Source organism: Numida meleagris, chromosome 16 (genome assembly GCF_002078875.1).
Source record: "Numida meleagris isolate 19003 breed g44 Domestic line chromosome 16, NumMel1.0, whole genome shotgun sequence".
Taxonomy (NCBI): Eukaryota; Metazoa; Chordata; class Aves; order Galliformes; family Numididae; genus Numida; species Numida meleagris.
Window position 1 is genome coordinate 7953616 of NC_034424.1, and position 20630 is coordinate 7974245.

Genomic DNA, 20630 nt, shown 5'->3' on the forward strand with positions numbered 1-20630 from the left:
GTTTGAGGTTTTTGGCTAATTGCCTCGCAAGTATTGCAGAGCGTTGCTGCAATTTTCCTGGATTTTGCAATTGGGATGGTTCTGGTCTAACTGGTCAGAAAGATTGTAAAAATATAGAAAGAAATGGGAAAAAAAAATAGAGAGAAATCACTTGCCACGTTGCTGCAAAAAGCAGAAGGGTGCCAAGTGCCCAGCTATGTGGTGAGGCAGGGAGCAGGGCCAGCAGGGTCAGCCCAGTGTGGGGGCTCGGCTGCGAAGCTGGGGCTCGGGCTCCATCCAAGAGGCAGCACAGGCTCCAGTACATGCTTTTGGCTCCCTGAACGTGGCACTTCAGTATTTTCCCAGGCAGGAAAAAACCATTTGCTTTTCATGCAAAACATATAAATCTTGGAGAAGTTCCCAAAGTTGCGTGTTTAACTGCTCAGTTCTGCGTGCCTGTGGAAGGAGGGTGTTTATTCGCATGCATCATTATTTTTGTTTTTCTCTTTAAAAGGCTGAAGTGTTTGCGAGGAGGACGTTTCCAGTGCTGGGGACGACCAAGAGCAAAGGGAGAGGCGGGTGTAGAGGGGATGGCTTCACCTCGCCATGCAGCTGGAGGGAACCGAGCCCTTCCCTCCTGACTGCAGGCGTAGGGTTGGAGTGGCTGGGGGCTTCTTCTGCTTAGAACCATGGAGTCGTTTGGGTTGGAAGGGACTCTTAAAGGCCATCTGGTCCTAGTCCCTGCAGTGCACAGGGACACCCACAGCTCGGTCTGGTGCTCAGAGCCCCGTCCCTGACATCAGGTGCCTGCAGGGATTGGGCATCCACCACCTCTCTGGGCACCCTGTGCCAGCGCTTGTCTTAGGAATTGTATTGAAACCTACCTGGCTGCTGGTTCCTTTTTAAATCTCTCCTGTGTTGTTTGTTTATTAGTTAGTTACACCTGTGCTTTGCTCCAGCTGAAGTCCTGCCCTGGGGCCAGCACAAATCTGACTGCCTCTGTCCCAACCGCGGGCTGGGAAACTTGCTTGTTTCTTCTCACTCCACTGCTGTCTGCTGAAGGCATGGGGAGTGGCTTTGCCATAGCAGTTCTGTTTAAGTGCATGGGAGAGGAGGAAGGGGAGGAAGGATGGACCCCCAGCCCCAACAGCACCACCCTGCAGCACTGGGGCTGCCTGCAGAAGGATCCCTCCCTCGTCCCTGCATTGCTCTTTCTGCTCACCCTGAGGGAGACGCAATGATAATTGCAGAATTACGCATATATACACAGACAGGGCATCAAATTTTGTTATTGTGTTTTGCATAAGATGACTATTTTTGAAGTGCCTCCAAATCCTGGACAGCTCAAATCTAGCAATCTCCCATTCTCCCATGAGCACCTTTCCTGCTCAGCCCCGAGCTGCTCCTGCATCCCAAAGGACGAGATGGGACGGATGCGGGCAGAGGGGACCTGGAGATATGGGGCATCCCAGTGGCCCTGTCCCTGTGCCCCATCCCCACACCTGTCCCCATGCCCTGACCCAGTGCGCATCTTTCCACGGTGCACCCCATGCAGGGGCAGGACAGGGAGCAGCAGAGGAGAGGTTTAGTGCTGCTGTCATGTAATCCCGCCGTGAATCAAAGCAACTTTTTACAAAACAAGATTCTCTCGCTGTTGCAAAAGAGCTTTGGGGAAATCTGGTTTTTGTGGTTAAGGATCTTAGTCTGATGCACAAGGAAAATTATGTGTAGCTTTTATTTGGCCCAAAGGATTCTTACAACATTATCCGTATTTCCTTTAATTTGTGGGATTTCTAGTAAATGGGCTTAAAAATAGGTCCGGGCAAAGTGCCAGGGTACATATGAACAGCAAAAAGAAAGCTCTGCACGCTGAGCGGCTCGCTTTCACTTCTCCCTCAATGCCAGCTGCATTAACTGGGAAAAGGCAGTAAACACTCACCTTTTGGGGTTAAATGTAATTACCTCTCTGGAATTCTTTGGAGGTAGATACTGCAGGAAAGATGCATTTGCTGGGTAATGGAACACACGTGGTGTTTGTGTTGAGCTGGCCGTACGGCAGCGGGAGGGAGCACAGCACTGGTTCCTGGGCTGGCAAAGGGCTCGGAGCCCTCCAGCATTGGGATCCTGGCACGGGGCAGGGGAGGAGCAGAGCACGGCAGCACTGGACATGGGCAGCGCGTGGTGTGTGCGGTTCTGGGAGCCAGGAAGATCTGACTGGGACAGCCCCATAGGCAACAGTGCAGGCATCGTCTCCAGCATCCCCACGGAGCTGGGTGTGCTGGGGAGGTCCCAGCCAGGCACCGTTATGGCCAAGCCCATCCTTCAGGCTCACCCCTTTGTGGTTCAGGTTCCCCAAAGAGCTGCTTTTGTTTTCCAAAGCACACAGCCGCAGTGTTGGTGCAGGTTTGGGTGTGGGATGCAGGTGGGGACCCCTCTCCTGCAACGGGGTCATCCTGGCTACGCCTGCTTAGAAAGCCTTTTGGATGTTCTTTTTGAAAAATAATTGGGTTTGCGGTTGATTTTCATTTTTTTTTTTAAATGCTTTAATGGAGAGGCAGCAAATTTAATATCTTCTGTCTTGGCTGTGTTGTGATTTACATTTGATTTTAGGCATAATTAGAAATGCAAGTGGAGCGCTTTGTGTTTTACCTCTGCTTCAACTATTTATGGCATGATATGCAAATGGAGCAAGCCATGAATATTAAAGATCAGAGCATGTTACAAAGTACCACCGCCTTTAACGAGTTGGGTACGGGTGCAGGCCGCGTTCCCTTCTCTATAGGTCAGCCTGCATCTCCTGCTGCAGTGCCAGCATCGACCTTTCAAGGTGCTCTGCAGCACCGGGAGGGAACCTTCAGTGTGCCTCAGCCCAAATGGAGCAGCTTCCTATGACTGCGAGCCCGAGGGAAGGGATCTTGCTGTTCTCGGTGCTTAGACCTATTTACATAGAATTATTTTGGGTTTGTTGACACATCTGAAGTCATGTGGAGAGCGGTCTCGCGTGCTGGGCAGCGCGGGGCTGGGCACCAGGGCTGCGTGGCTCCAGCTGGGGCTGCTGGGTGCAGCGGGACGCAGTGGGGGTGCAGGGGGTGGGCTGTGGGATGCAGAGCGTTGCATTGGGGGAGCTGGGAGCGCCCCGGGGAGCAGCGCGCTTCTCGCCTCGGAGGGATTTAAATTACAAATTTTGACAGAGAAGATTGTCAGCAGTATTCAAAACAGCGCCGGAATTCTTTTGAAATGCCGTCGAGCTGCGCCGCTGCAGTTGGGAAGTTTGGCACGTGAGAATTTGGCCCAGGAGCTGCCGCCGGGGCTTTCTGTCCTTTAAAACTCAATTCGTCTGTATGCCCTGTCCTGCACAGCCCGGCACAGCCCTGGGATCAGCGTGCAGGGCCGGGCTGCAGCGGGGCCCTGTGGGGCTGGGGGTCCTCCTGTAATGGGCACAGATAGCTTTGTGCTCGTGTATTAAAGAAAAGAAGGATTTGTTGGTGCTTGTGGCTACGCGTAGGAAAGCCAACCGGCAAACCAAATGGGGATCTGGAATCGACTTGTGATCGGCTGGATTATTTATCCGTAATCATTAACTGTACATCCTGTTGGTGGGCTGACGTGTGCTCGTTGGTATTAGGCTCGGTTCCATCTGCAGCATCACATGAACATGAGCCAGCAGTGTGCCCGGGTGGCCAAGAAGCCAGCGGCATCCTGGCTTGTGTCAGAAGCAGTGCAGTCAGCAGGAGGTGATCGTGGCTCTGCACCTGGAGTGCTGCGTTCAGTGCTGGGCCCCTCGCTGCCAGAAACGCATCGGGCCCCTGGAGTGTGTCCAGAGGTGGGCAGGGGTTGTGGTGGGTTGTAGCACAGCGCTGCAGGGAGCGGCTGAGGGAACAGGGGTGGGTCAGTGTGGAGAAGAGGGGGCTCAGGGCAGACCTCATCGCTCCCTACAGCTCCTGGAAGGACGTCGTGGTGAGGTGGGGTCGGCCTCTGCTCATGGGTAACAGTGATAGGGCGAGAGGTGACAGCCAGGGGAGGGTCAGGTTGGGTGTTAGGGAACAGTGCTCCTCAGAAGGAGCGGTCAGCGCTGGCACAGGCTGCCCAGGGGTGGTGTCCCCATCCCTGGAGGTGTTCCAGACCCGCGGAAGTGCGGCACTGAGGGACATGGCCAGTGGGCACGGCGGGGTGGGCTTGGGGATCTGAGAAGGATTTTCTGCGTTCCTATGGAAGGCTGGCGCTGGCTCTGCTGTGCAACCCTCCGTGTGTCTGCGCTGGGGCTGTGGGTGGACACGGTGCCGTGGGGCTGCAGTGGGGCAAGGGACCGGGGCCTCCCTTCAGGTACCTCCAGCCCCGCAGCGTGCGCCTTCCTTATCTGCAAGCTTCTATTTCCATTAAGGATCAAGCTCGGATGCAACTGTAGCTTCACTTTAGAGAGCACTAAAAGTTTAATGTAGAAACGTTTTCCTTCGCCAGAACTTTTTGGCAGCGTCGTTCCCTGGTGCTGAAATACCTCCAGAAGCGCCGCGCTCCGGAGCTGCCCTCGAAGGGTTAATGACATCATCCCGACTGCTTTTTTTTTTTTTTTTTTTTTTTTGTAACACAAGGAGAAAAAACTGCAGGCAAAAGTCATTACTCGGAGGCAGAGATGGAAGCAAAGTTTCCCTCCCCTCTGCAGTTTGGTAGCGGTAGGCTATGCAGTAATTGAGAAGTAAAGCAATGGAATTACCGGCTCCTGTCCAAACGGAGCACGACTTTTTTTTTTTTTTTTTTTTTTTTTACAACCTCCATTGCATCAGAACTCGGCAGTATTCCTGGTGTCCTCATGTGTGTTAATGCTGACTCACAGACTAACTTGCACAAGAAAAAAAAAAAAAAACAAACCACCAGGCAGCAGCTCCACCATACTAGGTAATGAGCTCTCGCAAGAAGCGGCGCTGCTGTGCTGTAAGCTCTTCTAATTGACCTTTTCAGATATTTACCTTATTTTAAGGCTCTCCATTCCGGCGTGGCGTGGCGGCACGGCTGAGCCATGCATGTTAGATGCTGCCGCTCGGCTGTGGTGTGCGAGGAGAATGCAATTCGGCATGACACTTGTCTTTCTGCTGCGTTGCGGGGCGGGCTGTGTCGGGATGGATGCAGGAAGCGCGTGCTGCAGCGGCGGCGGAGGGGCACCGGGTGCTTTCTGCTGCTCCTCGGGGTCACCCGGCTGCTTTGTCAGGTTGCTGGGATGTAACAGCCCCGAATTCCGCAGGATAGTTTTATTTCCCGTCCCTCTCCTTTGCCCCTTTCCCTGTAGCAAGCTGCCAAAAAAAAAAAAAAAAAAAAATCCATGTTGCCTTTTCTATTTTTGCACGTCCTTGCTTGAGAGCTCTTTAAAGCAGTGATGGGGGAAAAAAGGAAAAAAAAACAAAGGAATTCCATCAAAGGAGGTGGGAGCTGCCCGGCGGGGTGACCCCGCGCTGCGACTCACCTTGCAGCAGCACGGAGCTGCGGGCACCGGGCGCTGCGGGAGCTGCGTGCCGCCGGTGACACCGACATCGCCACCGCCACCGCTCTGCCCCGCACGGCTCTGCTTCCTCGCTGCCTTCCAGCCCGCTCTGCGCGCGTTGCTCCTCGCCAAGCCTTGTGCTTTTGCCTCGCTAAGCCGGGAGCCGCTCGCTGCTGCAGGGTCCGGGGCTCGGCGCTGCTCCCGCTGCAGGGCTGTGGGTTGCGGTGCTGCGGCACAGCTGCTCCCCACCCGGCCCTTGGCTGTCGGCCCCTGCCCGGCGCAGGCACTTTGCGTCCGACCCCGTCCCTTCCCCTCCTGCCGTTACAAGGGGGGACGCAGCCCCAGCCCTGCAGCCGCAGCCAGGCTGGCGCTGAGCATCCCCGTGGGGAATCCCGGTGCCGCGGCACCTCCCAGCTCCGGCCCCGCAGCCTGGAGCCCAAGGATGGGCTTTCTAAAAATTATTAGTATTTTTTTTTTAATAATTATTTTTTGGTTTTCCCTCCCTCTCCACCTCTGCAGAGGAAAGAGGGGGTTCCTATTACTGCCATCCCCCAGGGGCAGGGCTTCGCCGCTCTCTTGTGCCGCGAGCGCTTTGTCCCCAAGCGCTGGAGGGTTTCTGTGGCCTTTGTCCTCCCATGGGGACAGAGGGCAGGGACCCTTTGTAGGGCTCTTCTGCCTTTTTGGGGCTCTTTCAGCTTGCTTTGTTGGTGGTGGTGGCGAAGTCTCCAGATCTCATTATAGGTTGGCTAAGGAAAAGACGATTTAAATGAATTATCTAATTATTTCTGATTACTCCCGTGGGGGCTCTGATGCCAGCATCATATTCCGGATCGATGCATTTCTCTTTGCTGTTGGCTCACCCTGACCTCTCAGGCCTTAGAGAAGAGAATTTGTTCGGGACCGAGCAAACCTGCACAGAACCTGAGAGCTCACAGCGCTGCTTCGTGTGACAGCTGAAATTTTCATGAGCTCCTTGTGACAAAGGCCGTGACTTCACGGGACCGTGCAGGGATGTGCCATTTCTCCTGGCCTGTACCAGAGCTCAGATAAGAGGCTTCCACTGGAAAACAAAGCGACGTCTTGCTTCAGTTGTCACATACCTTACATAATTCTTAGATACTTAGGGGGTGTTTGGGTTTCATTGGGTTTTGCCCAAGGTTTTGTGTTGGCTAGGAGCCACTCGGTTGTTGTTTGGTGGGAGTGGTGTTCCCAACCAGTTTGGTGCTGTTTTGCCCCAAAAAAGGGGAAAAAAAAAAAGAGGAGTTTTAGAAGTTAGGTGTTATCACTCGTGTTGCCTCCACCGTCTGGTCATGGTACTGACTTGTGGCTGTTGGTTGTAGGGGATAGGAGGTCTGATAGGGAACAGGTTCTGCTCGGCTTTAGGACTGCCTTGGCCCTATTTATTTGGTTGCCAATAATCCTGCCATCGGGAGGGGAGGATAAAGAGGAGGAGGAAACAAAACGCCAGCCCTGGGCTCCACCTGGAGTCGTTTGGGCTTTTGAAGGCTCATTGGGATTTGCTTGCGTTCCTGGGTAGCATTTCCAGACCGAACACTCACGGTGTCATTTGCTTTACATTATTTCTTTATCTGCCGTTCCCTGTGAGAGCGTTTCAGAACCCTTTTCCTACCAGAAGAGTGGAGGTTGGGATGAATCCTATGACCCACCCCCCAGGAGCGCTGCAAGGAGCAGCCCCAGAAAGCTGCTGGGAGCTGGGGGAGGCAGAGGTGCGACCGCTGGGAGGGGTGGATCCCAGGGAACCACCACGGCCAAACTCAGCCCCATCTCGCAGGGAGGGTGGGGGTTGGATGCTTTGGGTCCTCCTCCGGCCGAGTGGAGCTTCTTGTTTCAGGCAGTGATGTTTCGTGGGAAGCTTGGAAGGAAACTTGCCAATGTTTGGCACCTTTTTGTTGCCTCGCTACCTTGGGCATGCCCTGAACAAGCTCGGTTTTGGTGATTTTTTGAGACATGGTTTCCTCCTGGCTTGTTTGTAGAGCAAGTTCTGAGCGATATGAACAATTCCTACCTATTCTACCAGTTCTGACCCCTCTATGTGGCACATGGGAACCCCACTGGTGCCTCCTGGTGCTGGGGGCACGCTGGTACCCATGGGTCCGTGCCCTGTGCGCAGTGAGGGCAGGTGGGTGCATGGGAGCAGCTCGCTGCCATTCTACAGAGTGGAACTTAACACCCCACGCAGACACTGGGGCAGAGCTTAATGCACCAAATAGGCACGAGGGCAGGAGAAGTGGAGTCACACATGCAAAAATGGGGAGGGGTTGAGCAGGAACTTCCCAGCCCGTGTCCATTCTCCCCACACCATCCTTGTCTAAGAGTGCCATGGCTTTTCATCTCCTAAATTTTCCCTGCCTGCAGCCATCTGAGCAGGGCCATCGAAACAAATCCTAGAGCAATAATCGAAATAAAAACGCTCTGGGCAGAGAGATAAGTAAGCAAAGTAAGGCCCCACCCTCTTTCCCAGAAAATAGCACCAAACATGCTCAATAAACGCAAAGGTAATTTAAAATCTGAATCCAGGAGACAATGTGACTAGGATTTCATTACTTAAGCAAATGGATTTGCTTTTAGTGGATTCAGCCACAGACTGAAAGAAGCTTTCCCCAAGGGGTAAACATTTTTCCTGCCTTTGAAAGGCTTTCTTGTATGTTACGGGAGGGGGGGGTGGGAGGGAGGTGGATCATGCCTGTGGCTGCCCACAGAGCACCTTTATTTCACCCTGCCCCGGGCACTCCCCCGTGCCCCTTTGGGGTGGTGGCACTGGGGTGCTGCGGGACGCTTGGGTGCAGGGTTGCTGGGACTCAGTATGGGATAATGGGCTCAGGGTGCTGGGGTGCAGGGTATTGGGCTGCAGGATGCTGGGGCCCAGCGTAGGGATGCTGGGGTTTGGGGTGCTGGGGCTCAGAATGGGGATGCTGAGGTGCAGGATATAGAGATGCAGCATACTGGGGCTCAGCGTGGGGATGCTGAGGTGCACGATGCTGTGGCTCAGTGTGGGGCTCACTGAAGGGATGCTGGGGTGTGGGATGCTGGGGATCAGTGTAGGGATGCTGGGGTACAGGTTGCTGTGGCTCAGTGTGGGGCTGAGTGGGGAGGCTGGGGTGTGGGATGCTGGGGCTCAATGTGGGGATGGGGTGCAGGATATAGGGATGCAGGATGCTAGGGATCAGTGTGGGGATGCAGGCTGCAGGATCCTGATCTCTGTGTGGGGATGCTGGGCTAAGTGTGGGGCTCAGCGTGGGGTTGCTGGAGTGCAGGATATAGGGATTCTGGATGCTGGGGTTCAAGTGTGGGGATGCCAGGGTGCAGGATATAGGGCTGCAGGTTGCTGAGGCTCAGTGTGGGGATGCCGGCTGCAGGATGCTGGGCTCGCCGCCCCTTCCCCAGCCCGAGGAGTCACCAGCAGCAGTGCCAGCGCTGCAGACTGTTTGGAATAGTTTAAATGCTTTGACACTCTGGATGTACTAGATGGCAGGGGAGGCAGTTTACAGCGTAATTCATATGCAAAACTGCACTATAAATTTAAAACCTGTCTCAGTTGCCGTGGCACCACTAAGCATTTCATCAGCATACAGTACAGTATTTCTGCCATCTTTGTTTGCATTGCAGTGACTCATCAAAAGTCTGTCTTGTACCAACACTGAGAGCATTCCTCTGGCACTGATATTTCTCTGTTTTTAAAGCTTCGGTTTGAAACTGGCATTTACTTCAGGTCCCTAATCAAAGGGCTCTATTCATCGCAGAGAGCAGCCTGAATGTTAATCTGCATCCGGCCTATTCATTTAGATGCTATGCACTGCCGTGGAGATTTGACTTGGTAAGAGCTTGAGCTCCAGCAGATAGAAGCGGAGGGCTCCGCGCTGCTTTCCTCCCCCGAGCGCTCGGCGTCCCCGCACACGGCGCGGGGCGAGAGGAGGGCACGGGACCCCCGGACGCGGCTGGAAGGTACGTGCCCGGCTGCCGGGGGGGGGGGCCGCCAACTTCTTCGCTCGGAAGGATTTGATTGAAGCGTGCGGACAGAATGAAATTGGCTCCGAGCGTTCCCTTTTCTTCCTGTTACCCCGTGGCCTTGCAGATAGGACTTTTGTTGTTGTTGGTTTTTTTTTTTTTTTTTTTTTTTTTTTCCCCCCCCCAAGCGCTGGGAACAGAGCTGTTCTTTGTGGGTTATTTTTCTTTTCGGAGCAGATTTTTTTTTTTTTTTTTTCTCCCCAGTCTTTCTCAGATTAACTTCTGTTTGGGTTTTTTTTTTTTTTTTTTTTTTAAAGTGATGTTCTCTGGAGCTTTCGGTCCTCGTTAACCACAGTCTTTACTCAGCAGCGTTGATGGCAATTAGGGTTTTCAGTCGTTTTCTACCTGCCGGACCGCTGCATGGAGCCTGGGGGGGGCGGGGGGGTCCTGGGCTATGGCTGTGAGCTGCTGAATGCGCAGTGCTTTGCTTTGCTGGAGTTGTGGTGCACAGGAGGCACTGACGCTGACCGGCTCGGCGGCGCGCGGCTTTGCGCACCGGCTCCACGCTCCCATCAGATTTATTGAGGATGTGAGCTGCCCCGCGGCCCCAAGGTACTGCAGGTGGGGGCTGCCCTGGGCCGGGCCGGGCCGGGACCCCCACCCCGGGCTGTGCTGTGGGGGCTGAGCCCCGGCGGCACCCACCCTGCCGCAGTGTGTGGAGATAAGCGGTGTTTTGTTCGGGGCTCATTCTGTTGAGAAGGGGTTTAACTGTTGAAATGCTTCCTCTTTCTGGTGCGGACGCGAAGGCTGCTTTAGAAAGCGCTTTGACATGGGAGCACCGGCGGAATCCTGCTTTTATCTCAGGAAAAATGGCACTTTGCTTCATAAATGTCTTGTCTGTAGTTTCAGTGTAGCCGGTGGTGGTGTTCCTTATATAACGCTGCCCAAGGACTGTCTGCTCTCCGTGCGCTTTGCTGTGCTCTCCTCTCCCATTACGGGTCAGATTTTCCTGCATAAAGTAAACCCCCGGGGGAATAAATCAGTGGGGTTTATTTAAACAGACCGCAACTTTAAGGAAATGTTTGAGTTTTGGAACATCCCTCGCTATCCTCCAAGAGCGTTGTTTAAGAGCGTCGATAAGCGATTTCATAAGGCATTGCTTTGCTGCGCTGGCTCCAACCGCGGCTCGGAGCCCTCGGCGTTACCGTGTGCCGGCGAGCTGCCTGCAAACACCGTTCCTCTCTCCCTGCCTTCTCCCTTTTTCAGATGTGCCCTACTTTGGATACCCCTGCATTGAATGCCTGAGGAGCTCCGGCGGATCCTGAGCCATGTCGCAGATGTTGCACATAGAGATTCCCAACTTCGGGAACACCGTGCTGGGCTGCCTGAACGAGCAGCGCCTGCTGGGGCTGTACTGCGATGTCTCCATCGTGGTGAAGGGCCAGGCCTTCAAGGCGCACCGCGCCGTGCTGGCCGCCAGCAGCCTCTACTTCCGAGACTTGTTCAGCGGGAACAGCAAAAATGCCTTTGAGCTGCCGGGGACGGTGCCCCCAGCTTGCTTCCAGCAGATCCTCTCCTTTTGCTACACCGGCAAGCTCACCATGGCGGCGAGCGAGCAGCTGGTGGTGATGTACACGGCGGGCTTCCTGCAGATCCAGCACATCGTGGAGAAGGGGACAGACTTGATGTTCAAGGTGAGCTCACCCCACTGTGACTCTCAGACCGCCATGATCGAAGACCCCACCTCGGAGCCGCAGAGCCCCTGCAACCAGCTGCAGTCGGCCTCGGCACCCTACGTCATGTCCCCCTCCATGCCCATCCCGCTCCTCACCCGCGTCAAGCACGAGAGCCTGGAGCTGCCGCCGGCCGCGGTGCCGGGCCTACCCGCCAAGCGGCCCCTGGAGCCGGGCGCGCGCGATGGCCCCGTGGGAGCAGGCCCCGCCGCCGGCCCGTTGAAGCTGTCGCGTGTCTCCTACTACGGGGTGCCCAACCTGGCCTCCCTCCTGCCCACCGTGCAGCAGGTGCAGTACTCGCAGGGGGAGCGCACCAGCCCCGGCGCCAGCAGCATTCCCACCACTGACAGCCCCACGTCCTACCACAACGAGGAGGATGAGGAGGACGACGAGGCGTACGACACCATGGTGGAGGAGCAGTACGGGCAGATGTACATCAAGTCCTCAGGAGGCTACTCTGGTAAGGAGCGCGCTCTGACCTTTGGTTTTCCGCTCTCCCCGAGGTTTTGCTCGGTCTTTCTGTGGCCAGTGCGGGTGGGTTGGGGCTGGTTGGGGGCCTGGTGGCTCTGGGGCTTTGCCTGTTTGCAGAGGGCCTGGCGCTGGGACATCCCGAGGGCGATGGCCGCCTCCAAATGTGCGCGGTTCCACCATGCGCGGCCATGTCCTCCGGTGCCATGGGTCACCTCTGAGCTCTGCGGGGTGTGAGGCACCTTCCCCTCATCCCGACCTTTTGAAACGAGCGGTGCAGTGTGGTTGTATCCCTTCCTCCAAACGTCATCACGTAAATCATCCCCACAGATGTTAGATGGGAACGGCCGCAGGAAGGAGCGCAGGAAAACCGCTATCCCCCTACCTGCGCTGACAGCCACTCCTTTGCCACGCCTGCCTGGTGCACTGTAGTCAAGCAGGGAAAAGTCAGCAGGGACTTGGGGTCTGGCTGATCCAATGTTATTGCTGCATGAAAGCAACCACATCCATGACTCCTAGCAGCGGTGATGCTGTTCCACCATCAGAAATATCTGCTGAGTGAAGGACCCTCTAAACCTCTCCGCTGTGTCCCCACCGCGGTGCCAGGGGACAGGGACAGGCTCTCTGCAGGCACGGGGCTGCGCCAGCAGCCTCCCCTCTGATGCTGGGCTCAAGCTGAGCCGAATTCAGGCTGCTTTCCTCCATGCCGGGTTTGTTTTTATTTTGTTTTGTGTTTTCTCACTGTAGAGCGCGCAGCGAGTAATATGGGCTTGTCCTCAGCGCTGAGCGCTCGGAGCATTATTCTTCAGAGAAATGGGATTATAGCCTTGTGTGCCGTGTTTGCCTTTCGCCGTCATGGGGCCAGTGTATAGAGAGCAGCAGAACAAAACCCATCCCGCAGGCCGCCGGGAGCCTGGGGCAGGGCTCACGCTGCTGTGCCGAGCCGCTCTGAGCGATGCTCCGAGGCCTGGGAGCATTCCTGGGCATCCCTGAGCCCCTCGGTGTGCGTGGAGCGGGGCGTCCCCGTGGGGAGAGGCTCTGCTGCTTTTTGTGGGGCTGTTAGGATGGAGGTGGGAGCTGTGCCCTGTGCCAGGCTGCACTGCCCTCAATTTCTGCTAAAACCTCTCTTCCGCAGCCGTGCGTTTCGAGGGAGTTTCCTGTTTTAATGAAGCCAGCTCTGGGATCGGGCTTCCCGGAAAACGGGGCACGCAAAAAAAAGAGATAAAAAAAAAACCAAAACCCGAAGCTATTCCGTTACGGTCGGGACTGGTAGGGCTAACTGTGCTTTAATTACTCGGGATAAACCATACCCTCAAAAGGTGCAGAATAATAAAACCGTAAGATGGAAGAGAGCGAGCCGGCTAATCCCGCTGCTGGCATGGAGCTCCCGCAGCCTCACAAAGGCCGGGGGGAGGGGGCAGCCGCTTCAAACAGATTGCCAGGGTTTCCAGGAGCCCCGTTTGGAAAAACAAAAACAAAGCGAAGCAGAGCACGGCACATCAAGCCCCGGATTTCGGGAATTTTTTTTTTTTTTTTTCCTTCCCGTATTTCTGTGCTTTGCCCCCACCCAGCGATGCTCTGCTGGGGCGGCCCTGATGGCAGCGTTGCCCGGAGCTTAGCACTGAGCCCCGAACTCATGCTTATTTGCCCACATCCAGCCCCGTTCTACGCTCAGAAGCGATCCCCGCAGCCGGGCTCTGAGATGTGCACCACGACCTTGGCAAAGGGCTTTGCTGGGAGGAGAGGAGCGGGACGCAGCCCCGCTCCGTGCTGGGAATCTGCAGGGTGAACCAGAGGAAAATCCCTGGGACGCGGGGAAGGAGCTGCAGAGGGGCACGAGGACAGGTGCGCAGCTGGACCGCCGCGATGGCAGCGCCGCAGTGAAGTGCCTTGTTCCATCCGTTGCTCCGGATGCGGAGCTGCTGAGGCTCAATGAGGTTCCTAACATCTGAGCGGAGAAACGCGCAACTTGAGGAGACGTTAAACAAAAGCAAAAGTATTTTTATCCCTAATTACAGCGCCGTGGGCCTGCTCTGAAGTGGGCTGCGGCAGGACGTGCAGATGCACGCTGCTCTGCGCGCTGCTCCCCGCTCCCCGCTCGCAGCTGCGGCACGCTGACGCCGACGGGAAGCAGCGGGGTTGTGCGAGGTGAGGGTCCGACCCCTCCGCCCGCCGCTGCTTTTGGGGAGGGGGTGGAAATCTGGATGCAGCAAAGCACCGGGATGGCAAAAGGCTGGGCTTGGAAGTGATGAAATCCCGCACTGACAGGAGTGCCCGTCATTAAAAATTCATCTAAAATAGCCATTACGGAAGAGTTGTGGTAATTAGCTGAGAGAATAGTTTTCTCTCCTGGCCTCTGATTCCTGACAGTGAGGAAGGAGGGCACGGAGCAGCCCGGGATCTGCAGTGAGCGGCCCCGACCGCTGCCACCCGCAGCCAGCAGGAGCAGTGTGAGTGGTGGGGCTGGGCAGGAGGATGCTGCCTGCAAGGGGTTGAGGCATCTTGTAGGGACGGAGGGGTCCGTAGGGCAGCCCCTGCCCTTTAGCCAGAGCCTTCCCCCTGGCTTTTTCATGGGGGCTGTGGATGCACGCACCCTGTGCCCCAGGTCAGGCACCACTGCCCTTTTTAGGCATTGAACTCATTGCAGTTTCCCTCCCGTAAAGCACAGATGTTTAATTTTAGGCTGGCAGATGTTTCACTCCTGGCTGAGGTCTGCGGCGAGGCAAGATAGGGGTATTTATAAAGCAGTAATATTTTTCCTATACTAATTCCAGATTACCTCCCTGTATAAATAGGTCACAAATCAAATCTCCGCATTCTAGCAGTTGTTATACACGTCCCGTTGGTGCAATGTAAACCAGTGCGGGCAGGGCTGTGCTGCTCCGTGGGCTGGGTGTGCTGTGCCAGCTCAGCCTGGGCATGCTGCAGTGGAGTGGGCCCGTGGCCTGCAGGGTGGGAGCTCATGGGGTACAGCTGCTTGGAGAGAAACTTCTCGGGAGAGAGCAAGAAAATGATCCGTGTGTCGGCACAGAGCAGATAGAGGTGATTTTGTAGCCGTGGGCTTGGGACTGGTGGCTTCCCATTGCAGCCCTGCGCCCGGGCGCTTCCCACTGCAGTGCTCACTGCTGCATCCTCACAAGTTGCAGATGCAAAATGCAATCCGTGCCTGGCGTGCAGCTCTCTCTGCTTCCTCTGCAGCGCTTCCTGCTCCCCTGGCCAGGGTGGGCTCGGTCCTGGCAGAGCTGCCCCAAACAATGCCTGGCATTGTTCGCGTTGGAAGGAGCTGCTGCCCTCTGAAGATCCACATTAATTAGCAGCGAATACTGTCCTGTTCTCCCGAGCACAGCGGCCAAACAGAGTTGCTTTCTTTGAGAACATGGGAGCAAAGTGTCCCTTGTGCCCTGCGTCTTTACATAACTGTTCTGCGCGGTGCCGGCCGCCTGCTGGGAGCGGTCCCGAACCTCCCAGGGCTTGTTGGTGGCATTGAGTTTGTGCTCGTGTCGCATCGAGACCCATCCCAAAAATGAGTTGTGCTCATGTGTAAGGAGGAGCTGGTAGAAAGCAGGACAGGTGTGACCAAAGTGTATTAGTGGATTGGGTCATCCTCGGTGGTTTTGGCCCAAATTTGGGGTTTTCTATAAAGGATTTGTTTTCACTGGTCTTTGTTTCACGTTAACTTCTCCGTGGCTCAGTGTGTGCGAGGTGCAGTGTCTCTGAAAGCAAAGAACACTTTGCATGGCAGCGTTGGCGCTGACTCCCCAGTGCGGTGTCCGTGCATTCACCTCTGTTCCTGAGAGCTGTTCTTCCTTCAGGACCCAGCTCAGGCACCAAACTCTTTGAAATCCCTTCAAGAAGTGCTAATGCAGCACGAGCTCTGCTCTCCTGCACGCCCTGTTATTGCCTCCTTAGGACCACGTTTACCCCAGATTTGTTTTTTTAGAGGAGATTGGTGTATGAGCAGTGGTAGAAGGGGGTCTGTCCCACCTGCTGCAGGGGCTGGCTGCTGCACTGCTTGCACAAAGATGTGGCCAGGTGCAGCTGCACGGGGACATGGCATGTGCAGAGCATTGCTGAGGGGTGGCTGGGGTCTACAAAGCCCTTGAGGCACAGGTAGCACGGTGAGCACCAGCCCCATGCCGGACCCCTGCCTGCCAGCTGCTGCTTCAGGGCTGTGTGGGAGCATAGAAAGCTGTGGGTGAGTGCTGGCTTCGGGTGTGTTTGTGCTGTGCTCGGCCAGCTGTGTGCTGCCCCTTATTTTTGGGGTGCAGCAGAAGTGCAGCAGTCCCTTCTGTTCCTGCCTGCACACTGCGAGCGCGGCTCTGCCATGGTGTAGAAAGGCACAAGGCTGAAAGCAGAAATGTGGCTGTTCTGCTGCTGCTGGTCCCGAATCAGGCAGCAAAGTGCTGTGCTGGGATGGGAGGAACGTGGTGGGGCAGTGGCTCAGCCCCACACGCTGCAGGGCCACCAGGTGTGCCCTTGCCCTCAGAATAGGTCTGCAAACGTGGCTGTTGTATGTGGAGGAGGTAAATGTGACTTCAGCAGGAGGAACATGAGGAGAAGCAGTGAGGGTACCGAAGGAGGTACTGTCGAATTTGGGTGATCTGTCGCCTGTTCCAGAGCCTGCTGCTGGGCTGCCATCCCACCCCGTGGGTGCCGGGGGAAGCCACGTCCGCGTACATGCCCCACTTGCAGGCTGGGGGCAGCTGTGCAGAGCTGCCTGCCCCCACAGAGGAGTCACCTGGAGGCAGGAGGAGCGTGGCTGGGTGCAGGAGCCCTCCATGGCACCGAGCTCCACTGCAGGCCGGGCTGCTCCCATCCAGGGCCTTCCTGGAGAAGCTGCACCGCGCCCTCCTCGTGACACCACGTTCATCTTTTTCCCTTTTAATTTTGAAGTTGCTCAAGAAAAGCCGGAGCAGATCCCGCTGGAGAACCGCTCGTGCGTCCTCATCCGCCGGGATCTGGTTGCCCTCCCCGCCAGTCTCATCAGCCAGATCGGGTACCGCTGCCACCCGAAGCTCTACTCCGAGGGGGACCCTGGGGAGAAGCTCGAGCTCGTCGCAGGTAACGAGGGGCAGCGCCTCCTGGCTTGGGAACTGCTGGAGACCCCTGCTGCTGTCCTGCCTGAAACGTGTTCTTCCTCTTGTAGGAGCCGTGCGTGCCCTTGCTTTGTCTTTCTGGATTATTCATCGCCGATCATCTTTTTTTTTTTAAAAAAAAAAAAAAAAAAAGTTCTAAGTTTCCTTTAATTTGCTGATAGAAAAATGTGTCATTAACAGGATTTATTCAATTGAATTAATTTAGCATTTTAATTGAATTCTGCAGCTTGTGTTCTTCCTGATTGGTGTGGGCTGCATGGCAATTGTATTTTGATTTAGACGCACAGATCTTTTTTTAAAAAAAATAATAATAATTCATCAGACTAAAAGATTTACAAAGCGACAGGAGTGAAATGGGTGCTGGTGAGCAGGCTTTGAAAAACCCATGAACAAACTGGGGGTGTTTCAAGCTGCCGAGCGCCGCAGTCGGGAGGAAGAGGAGTGAGCATTGCTTGGATCTTTCCCCCATCCTTGTTTTCAGTGCGGTGGGAAACACGCAGTAAGTGGGGACCTGGCTGCTTCCCAGCACTGGGCTGTGGCCCCGCAGGGTGCAGGATGGAGCCCTTGAGCTGCTGCCATGGGTCCGTATTGCAGAGGCCGCTGCATGGCTGCAGTGCACGGACCTGATTCCAGCCCCACGAGCCGTGGGCTGCTGCGCTTTCCTCGTGCTGCAGAGCCCCATGATGCAGAATGAGCTGCTCCCCACCCTGGCTTGCTGCACTGGGGTGAAGTGACCCACGCACTGCGCCCCTGCTGAAGGATGCTCTGTGCTCCTTCGTCTGTGCCCGACTGTCTCTGGGCTGGAGCAGGATTGTGGCCGTGCTTTGCAGTGGGGCTGGTGGCAGCCAGGGCTGCGCAGGGGGCAGGCAGGAGCCATAGTGACATGGGATCTGGAATATGCATTTTGTGCCCATTTGCATTTTAGGTGAGACTTCCTAAAAACACGGAGCGGTGCGGGGTATTCTCACGGTGCGAGCTGCACGCCGGCTCGGGGCAGCTCGGCTTCACTGACATTTTTCCATCTGGAAAAAGAGGAGATGAATGTCTGTGCCCCACAGCGGCTGCCTGGGCTATTTTCCCTCTGCCGAAGCGGAGCTGCCCGTGGCAGCGCCCAGTGTTCCCTCTGCTGGTTCATCCCCTGCCCCCGCCCCGCATCCTTCGGCACGCGCCTGCGGGACCCCCCCCCAGCGTTTCCCTTTGTCTCACATTTTCCTGCCGCCGCGGATTCTGCAAACTTCAGCAGCTCTGACTGCGCGGCCTTAAGCCAGCCTTGCGACGGTGGCAGTAAATCCGATGGGCGGACGCGGCGTGCGGAGCCGCTCTGACATCCAGAGCTGCACTCGCCCATTTCCAGCTGCTTTTGTCCATGAAATCTGGGCTCCGGGCACTGCCCTGCAAACCTAGGAGGGATTCTATTCCCTCAGTGGGTGTTTTAATACCTTGAGAGCGAAGGGTGTCCTTCTTGCTGCGCTGGATGGGAATTCTGCTCTCATTTTAGTTGTGTTCTGCACTCTTTCAATCGAGAAAAGAAAGAGCCCTTCCTGCAGGCGCCGCCCGTTGCCGGGGTCTCCCAGCCCTGCAGCGCGGTGCAGCCCCTGCTCACCACGAGTTCTCCCTCTCTTCCAGGCTCAGGTGTTTACATCACGCGGGGGCAGCTGATGAATTGCCACTTATGCGCCGGTGTCAAACACAAGGTCCTCCTGCGACGTCTCCTGGCCACGTTCTTCGATCGGTACGTCAAGCTCCCCGAGGGACCCCGCGTATTTTCTGGTGTTTTAAGTGTGATGATGTGTGAGCATGTCGTCCTCGGGGCACGCTGCACTTGTGTGCCTGAAGCCGAACACCAGATTTTCCAATTCTTTGCCTTAATACCTCCCATCTCGCTGCCCCTCCTCGCACTGAAGGCGCTGTGTCTCCCGGTGGGCTTTGTGTGCCCGGTGTGAGGGTGTTGCTTTGCCTTTCCTGCAGGAACACCCTTGCCAACAGCTGCGGAACCGGAATCCGCTCCTCCACGAGCGATCCCAGCAGGAAACCCCTGGACAGCAGAGTCCTGAACGCCGTGAAACGTAAGGAGAGGGGTTTGCTGCTGCTGGGGTGGAACTGCATGCCGAGAGCAAAACCTGAGCAGGGAAGGCCATCTCTGTTGCGCTGCAATGGGGAGCGTGTGGTGAAATTAGGTGACAGGGAAATTGATTTTATAATGTCAGGTTTTTCGGTCTGAATTTAATTTTTTGTTTGGCAGCGTCTTAATAGGAAGCATCATCGCTACTTGACTGTTTCACTGCGTTTTAAAACGTCAATTTCGCAGTTAATTACGGGGTGCTCTAAGAAGGAAATCAAAATGATGGCTTTTGGCAGCACTCAGAGCTGGATACCGCCGGACCGGGTCTCGGTGCCCTGGCTTTCATGCCCTGGGCTGTCTGAGGCTGAGCCCCGGGGGGTTTGGCTGCTGACCCTCGGCAGGGAGCTGCCCTTGGCACCGCGCTGCCCATCCCGCCTGCGCTTGGTGCACGGTGCAGAGCAAGGGTTCTGTCACCCCGCTGGAGTCTGCGTGGCAGATCTTGCTGTAAATATCATGCTGAGCTCTGCAGAGAGGGACGGAGCGGTGAATGTTCAGCACACAGAGACAGAAGCACTGCAGGGGCTGCTGCCCCGGTGCGCTGCTCTCACAGCTCTGGCCGGGCAGGCAGTGCCCCAGCCGAGCTTTGCTGTTGTGTATCGGGGCACAGGATGATTTTTTAGGTGTTTCGCAGGGAAATATCCAGTGCGCGAGCTATAGTTGATCGTTATTCATCATAGGTTTTGCTCCATAACATCAGAGCCATTGGTGGATCCACTGGTGGGTTCCTCCCAGGCTGGTGGCTGGGAGCCTGCTACCCCAGGGCTCGATCCCTCTCCAGCCCCCCACCTCCATGCCCCTCCCGTGCCCCCCATCTGCCCATCCCTCGGGCTGAGGAGCGCTGTTCTCGGTGTCGCAGGGAGCTCTGACACCCGGCCAAGCACCGTGCTGCATCGGGGCCTGGCGCCGCTGCCTGCCCGCCCGCCCTCAGCGCTGTGTATCCCTGTCTTTGCAGTGTATTGTCAGAATTTTGCCCCAAGCTTTAAGGAAAGCGAGATGAATGTCATAGCGGCCGATATGTGCACCAACGCCCGCCGGGTCCGCAAGCGCTGGCTCCCGAAGATCAAGTCCATGCTGCCCGAGGGGATGGAGATGTACCGCACGGTGATGGGCTCCACCACAAACAGCGTCCCCCTGGATCCCGAATTCCAGCCCGGTTCTGCTCAGGTCTTTGAGCAGCAAATCTATGCAGAAAGGAGGAGCGATTCAGGAACGATAGTAGCCCTGAGAACTAACACAGTGAGCGTCGATCTGAGCAATGGATCCAGCCAGTCCTTCGAACAGAGCGAGGATGCCGAGGGCGCTGGCTCCGTCATACAGGAGGCGGCTGCCACAGATGCCATGGCATCGGATACCCAAAGCACTCCCCAACCTTTCGAACAGGGCTCGGGCCCCTCCAGCCGGCCCGAAACTCCGGTGAGAAGACAGGATGGTACTTACGGAGGGACTTTATAGAGAGAGCAAACGTTTTGTGACCTATAAGGGATCTGTAATACTAAAGCTGCTTGCATGCATTACTAATACAAAACAAAAATGTGATCAAGCCACTTACCTACTGAACTGCTACTGTTGCCTGAAAAAAATGTGATTTTTATTCTGCTTGTATTTAAAATTTATGAAGGAAATAATCGCATTCGTTATACTGTAAACGAGAGGTCTGTGGCGACCTACTTAAAGAAAGAAAAAAATATTGGGCTCCTTTTTTTGATATTCCTGAGGTTAGTCTATGCGATTGTAGCTTTTTTTTTTCTTTCTTTCTTCCTTTTTTTTTTTTCCTTTTATTTTTTCCTTTTTTT

At 55.6% G+C, this 20630-nt stretch overlaps 1 protein-coding gene across 6 annotated transcripts in view; it reads left to right on the forward strand.

Annotated features, from left to right (window-relative positions):
* NACC2 (NACC family member 2) overlaps positions 1-20428 on the forward strand; it is a 48320-nt gene extending 27892 nt beyond the window's left edge. For 4 of the 6 annotated variants that reach the window (XM_021413727.1, XM_021413726.1, XM_021413730.1 and 1 more), the window contains exons 2-6: positions 10685-11611; positions 16513-16680; positions 18342-18447; positions 18684-18781; positions 19790-20428. In XM_021413727.1, coding sequence (XP_021269402.1) covers positions 10747-11611; positions 16513-16680; positions 18342-18447; positions 18684-18781; positions 19790-20289 — 1737 coding nt within the window. In that variant the 5' untranslated portion in view covers positions 10685-10746 and the 3' untranslated portion in view covers positions 20290-20428. Of the gene's footprint in view, positions 1-8173; positions 9416-10684; positions 11612-16512; positions 16681-18341; positions 18448-18683; positions 18782-19789 lie in introns of those variants that run through there. The other 2 variants (XM_021413731.1, XM_021413729.1) reach the window with 2 other exon arrangements.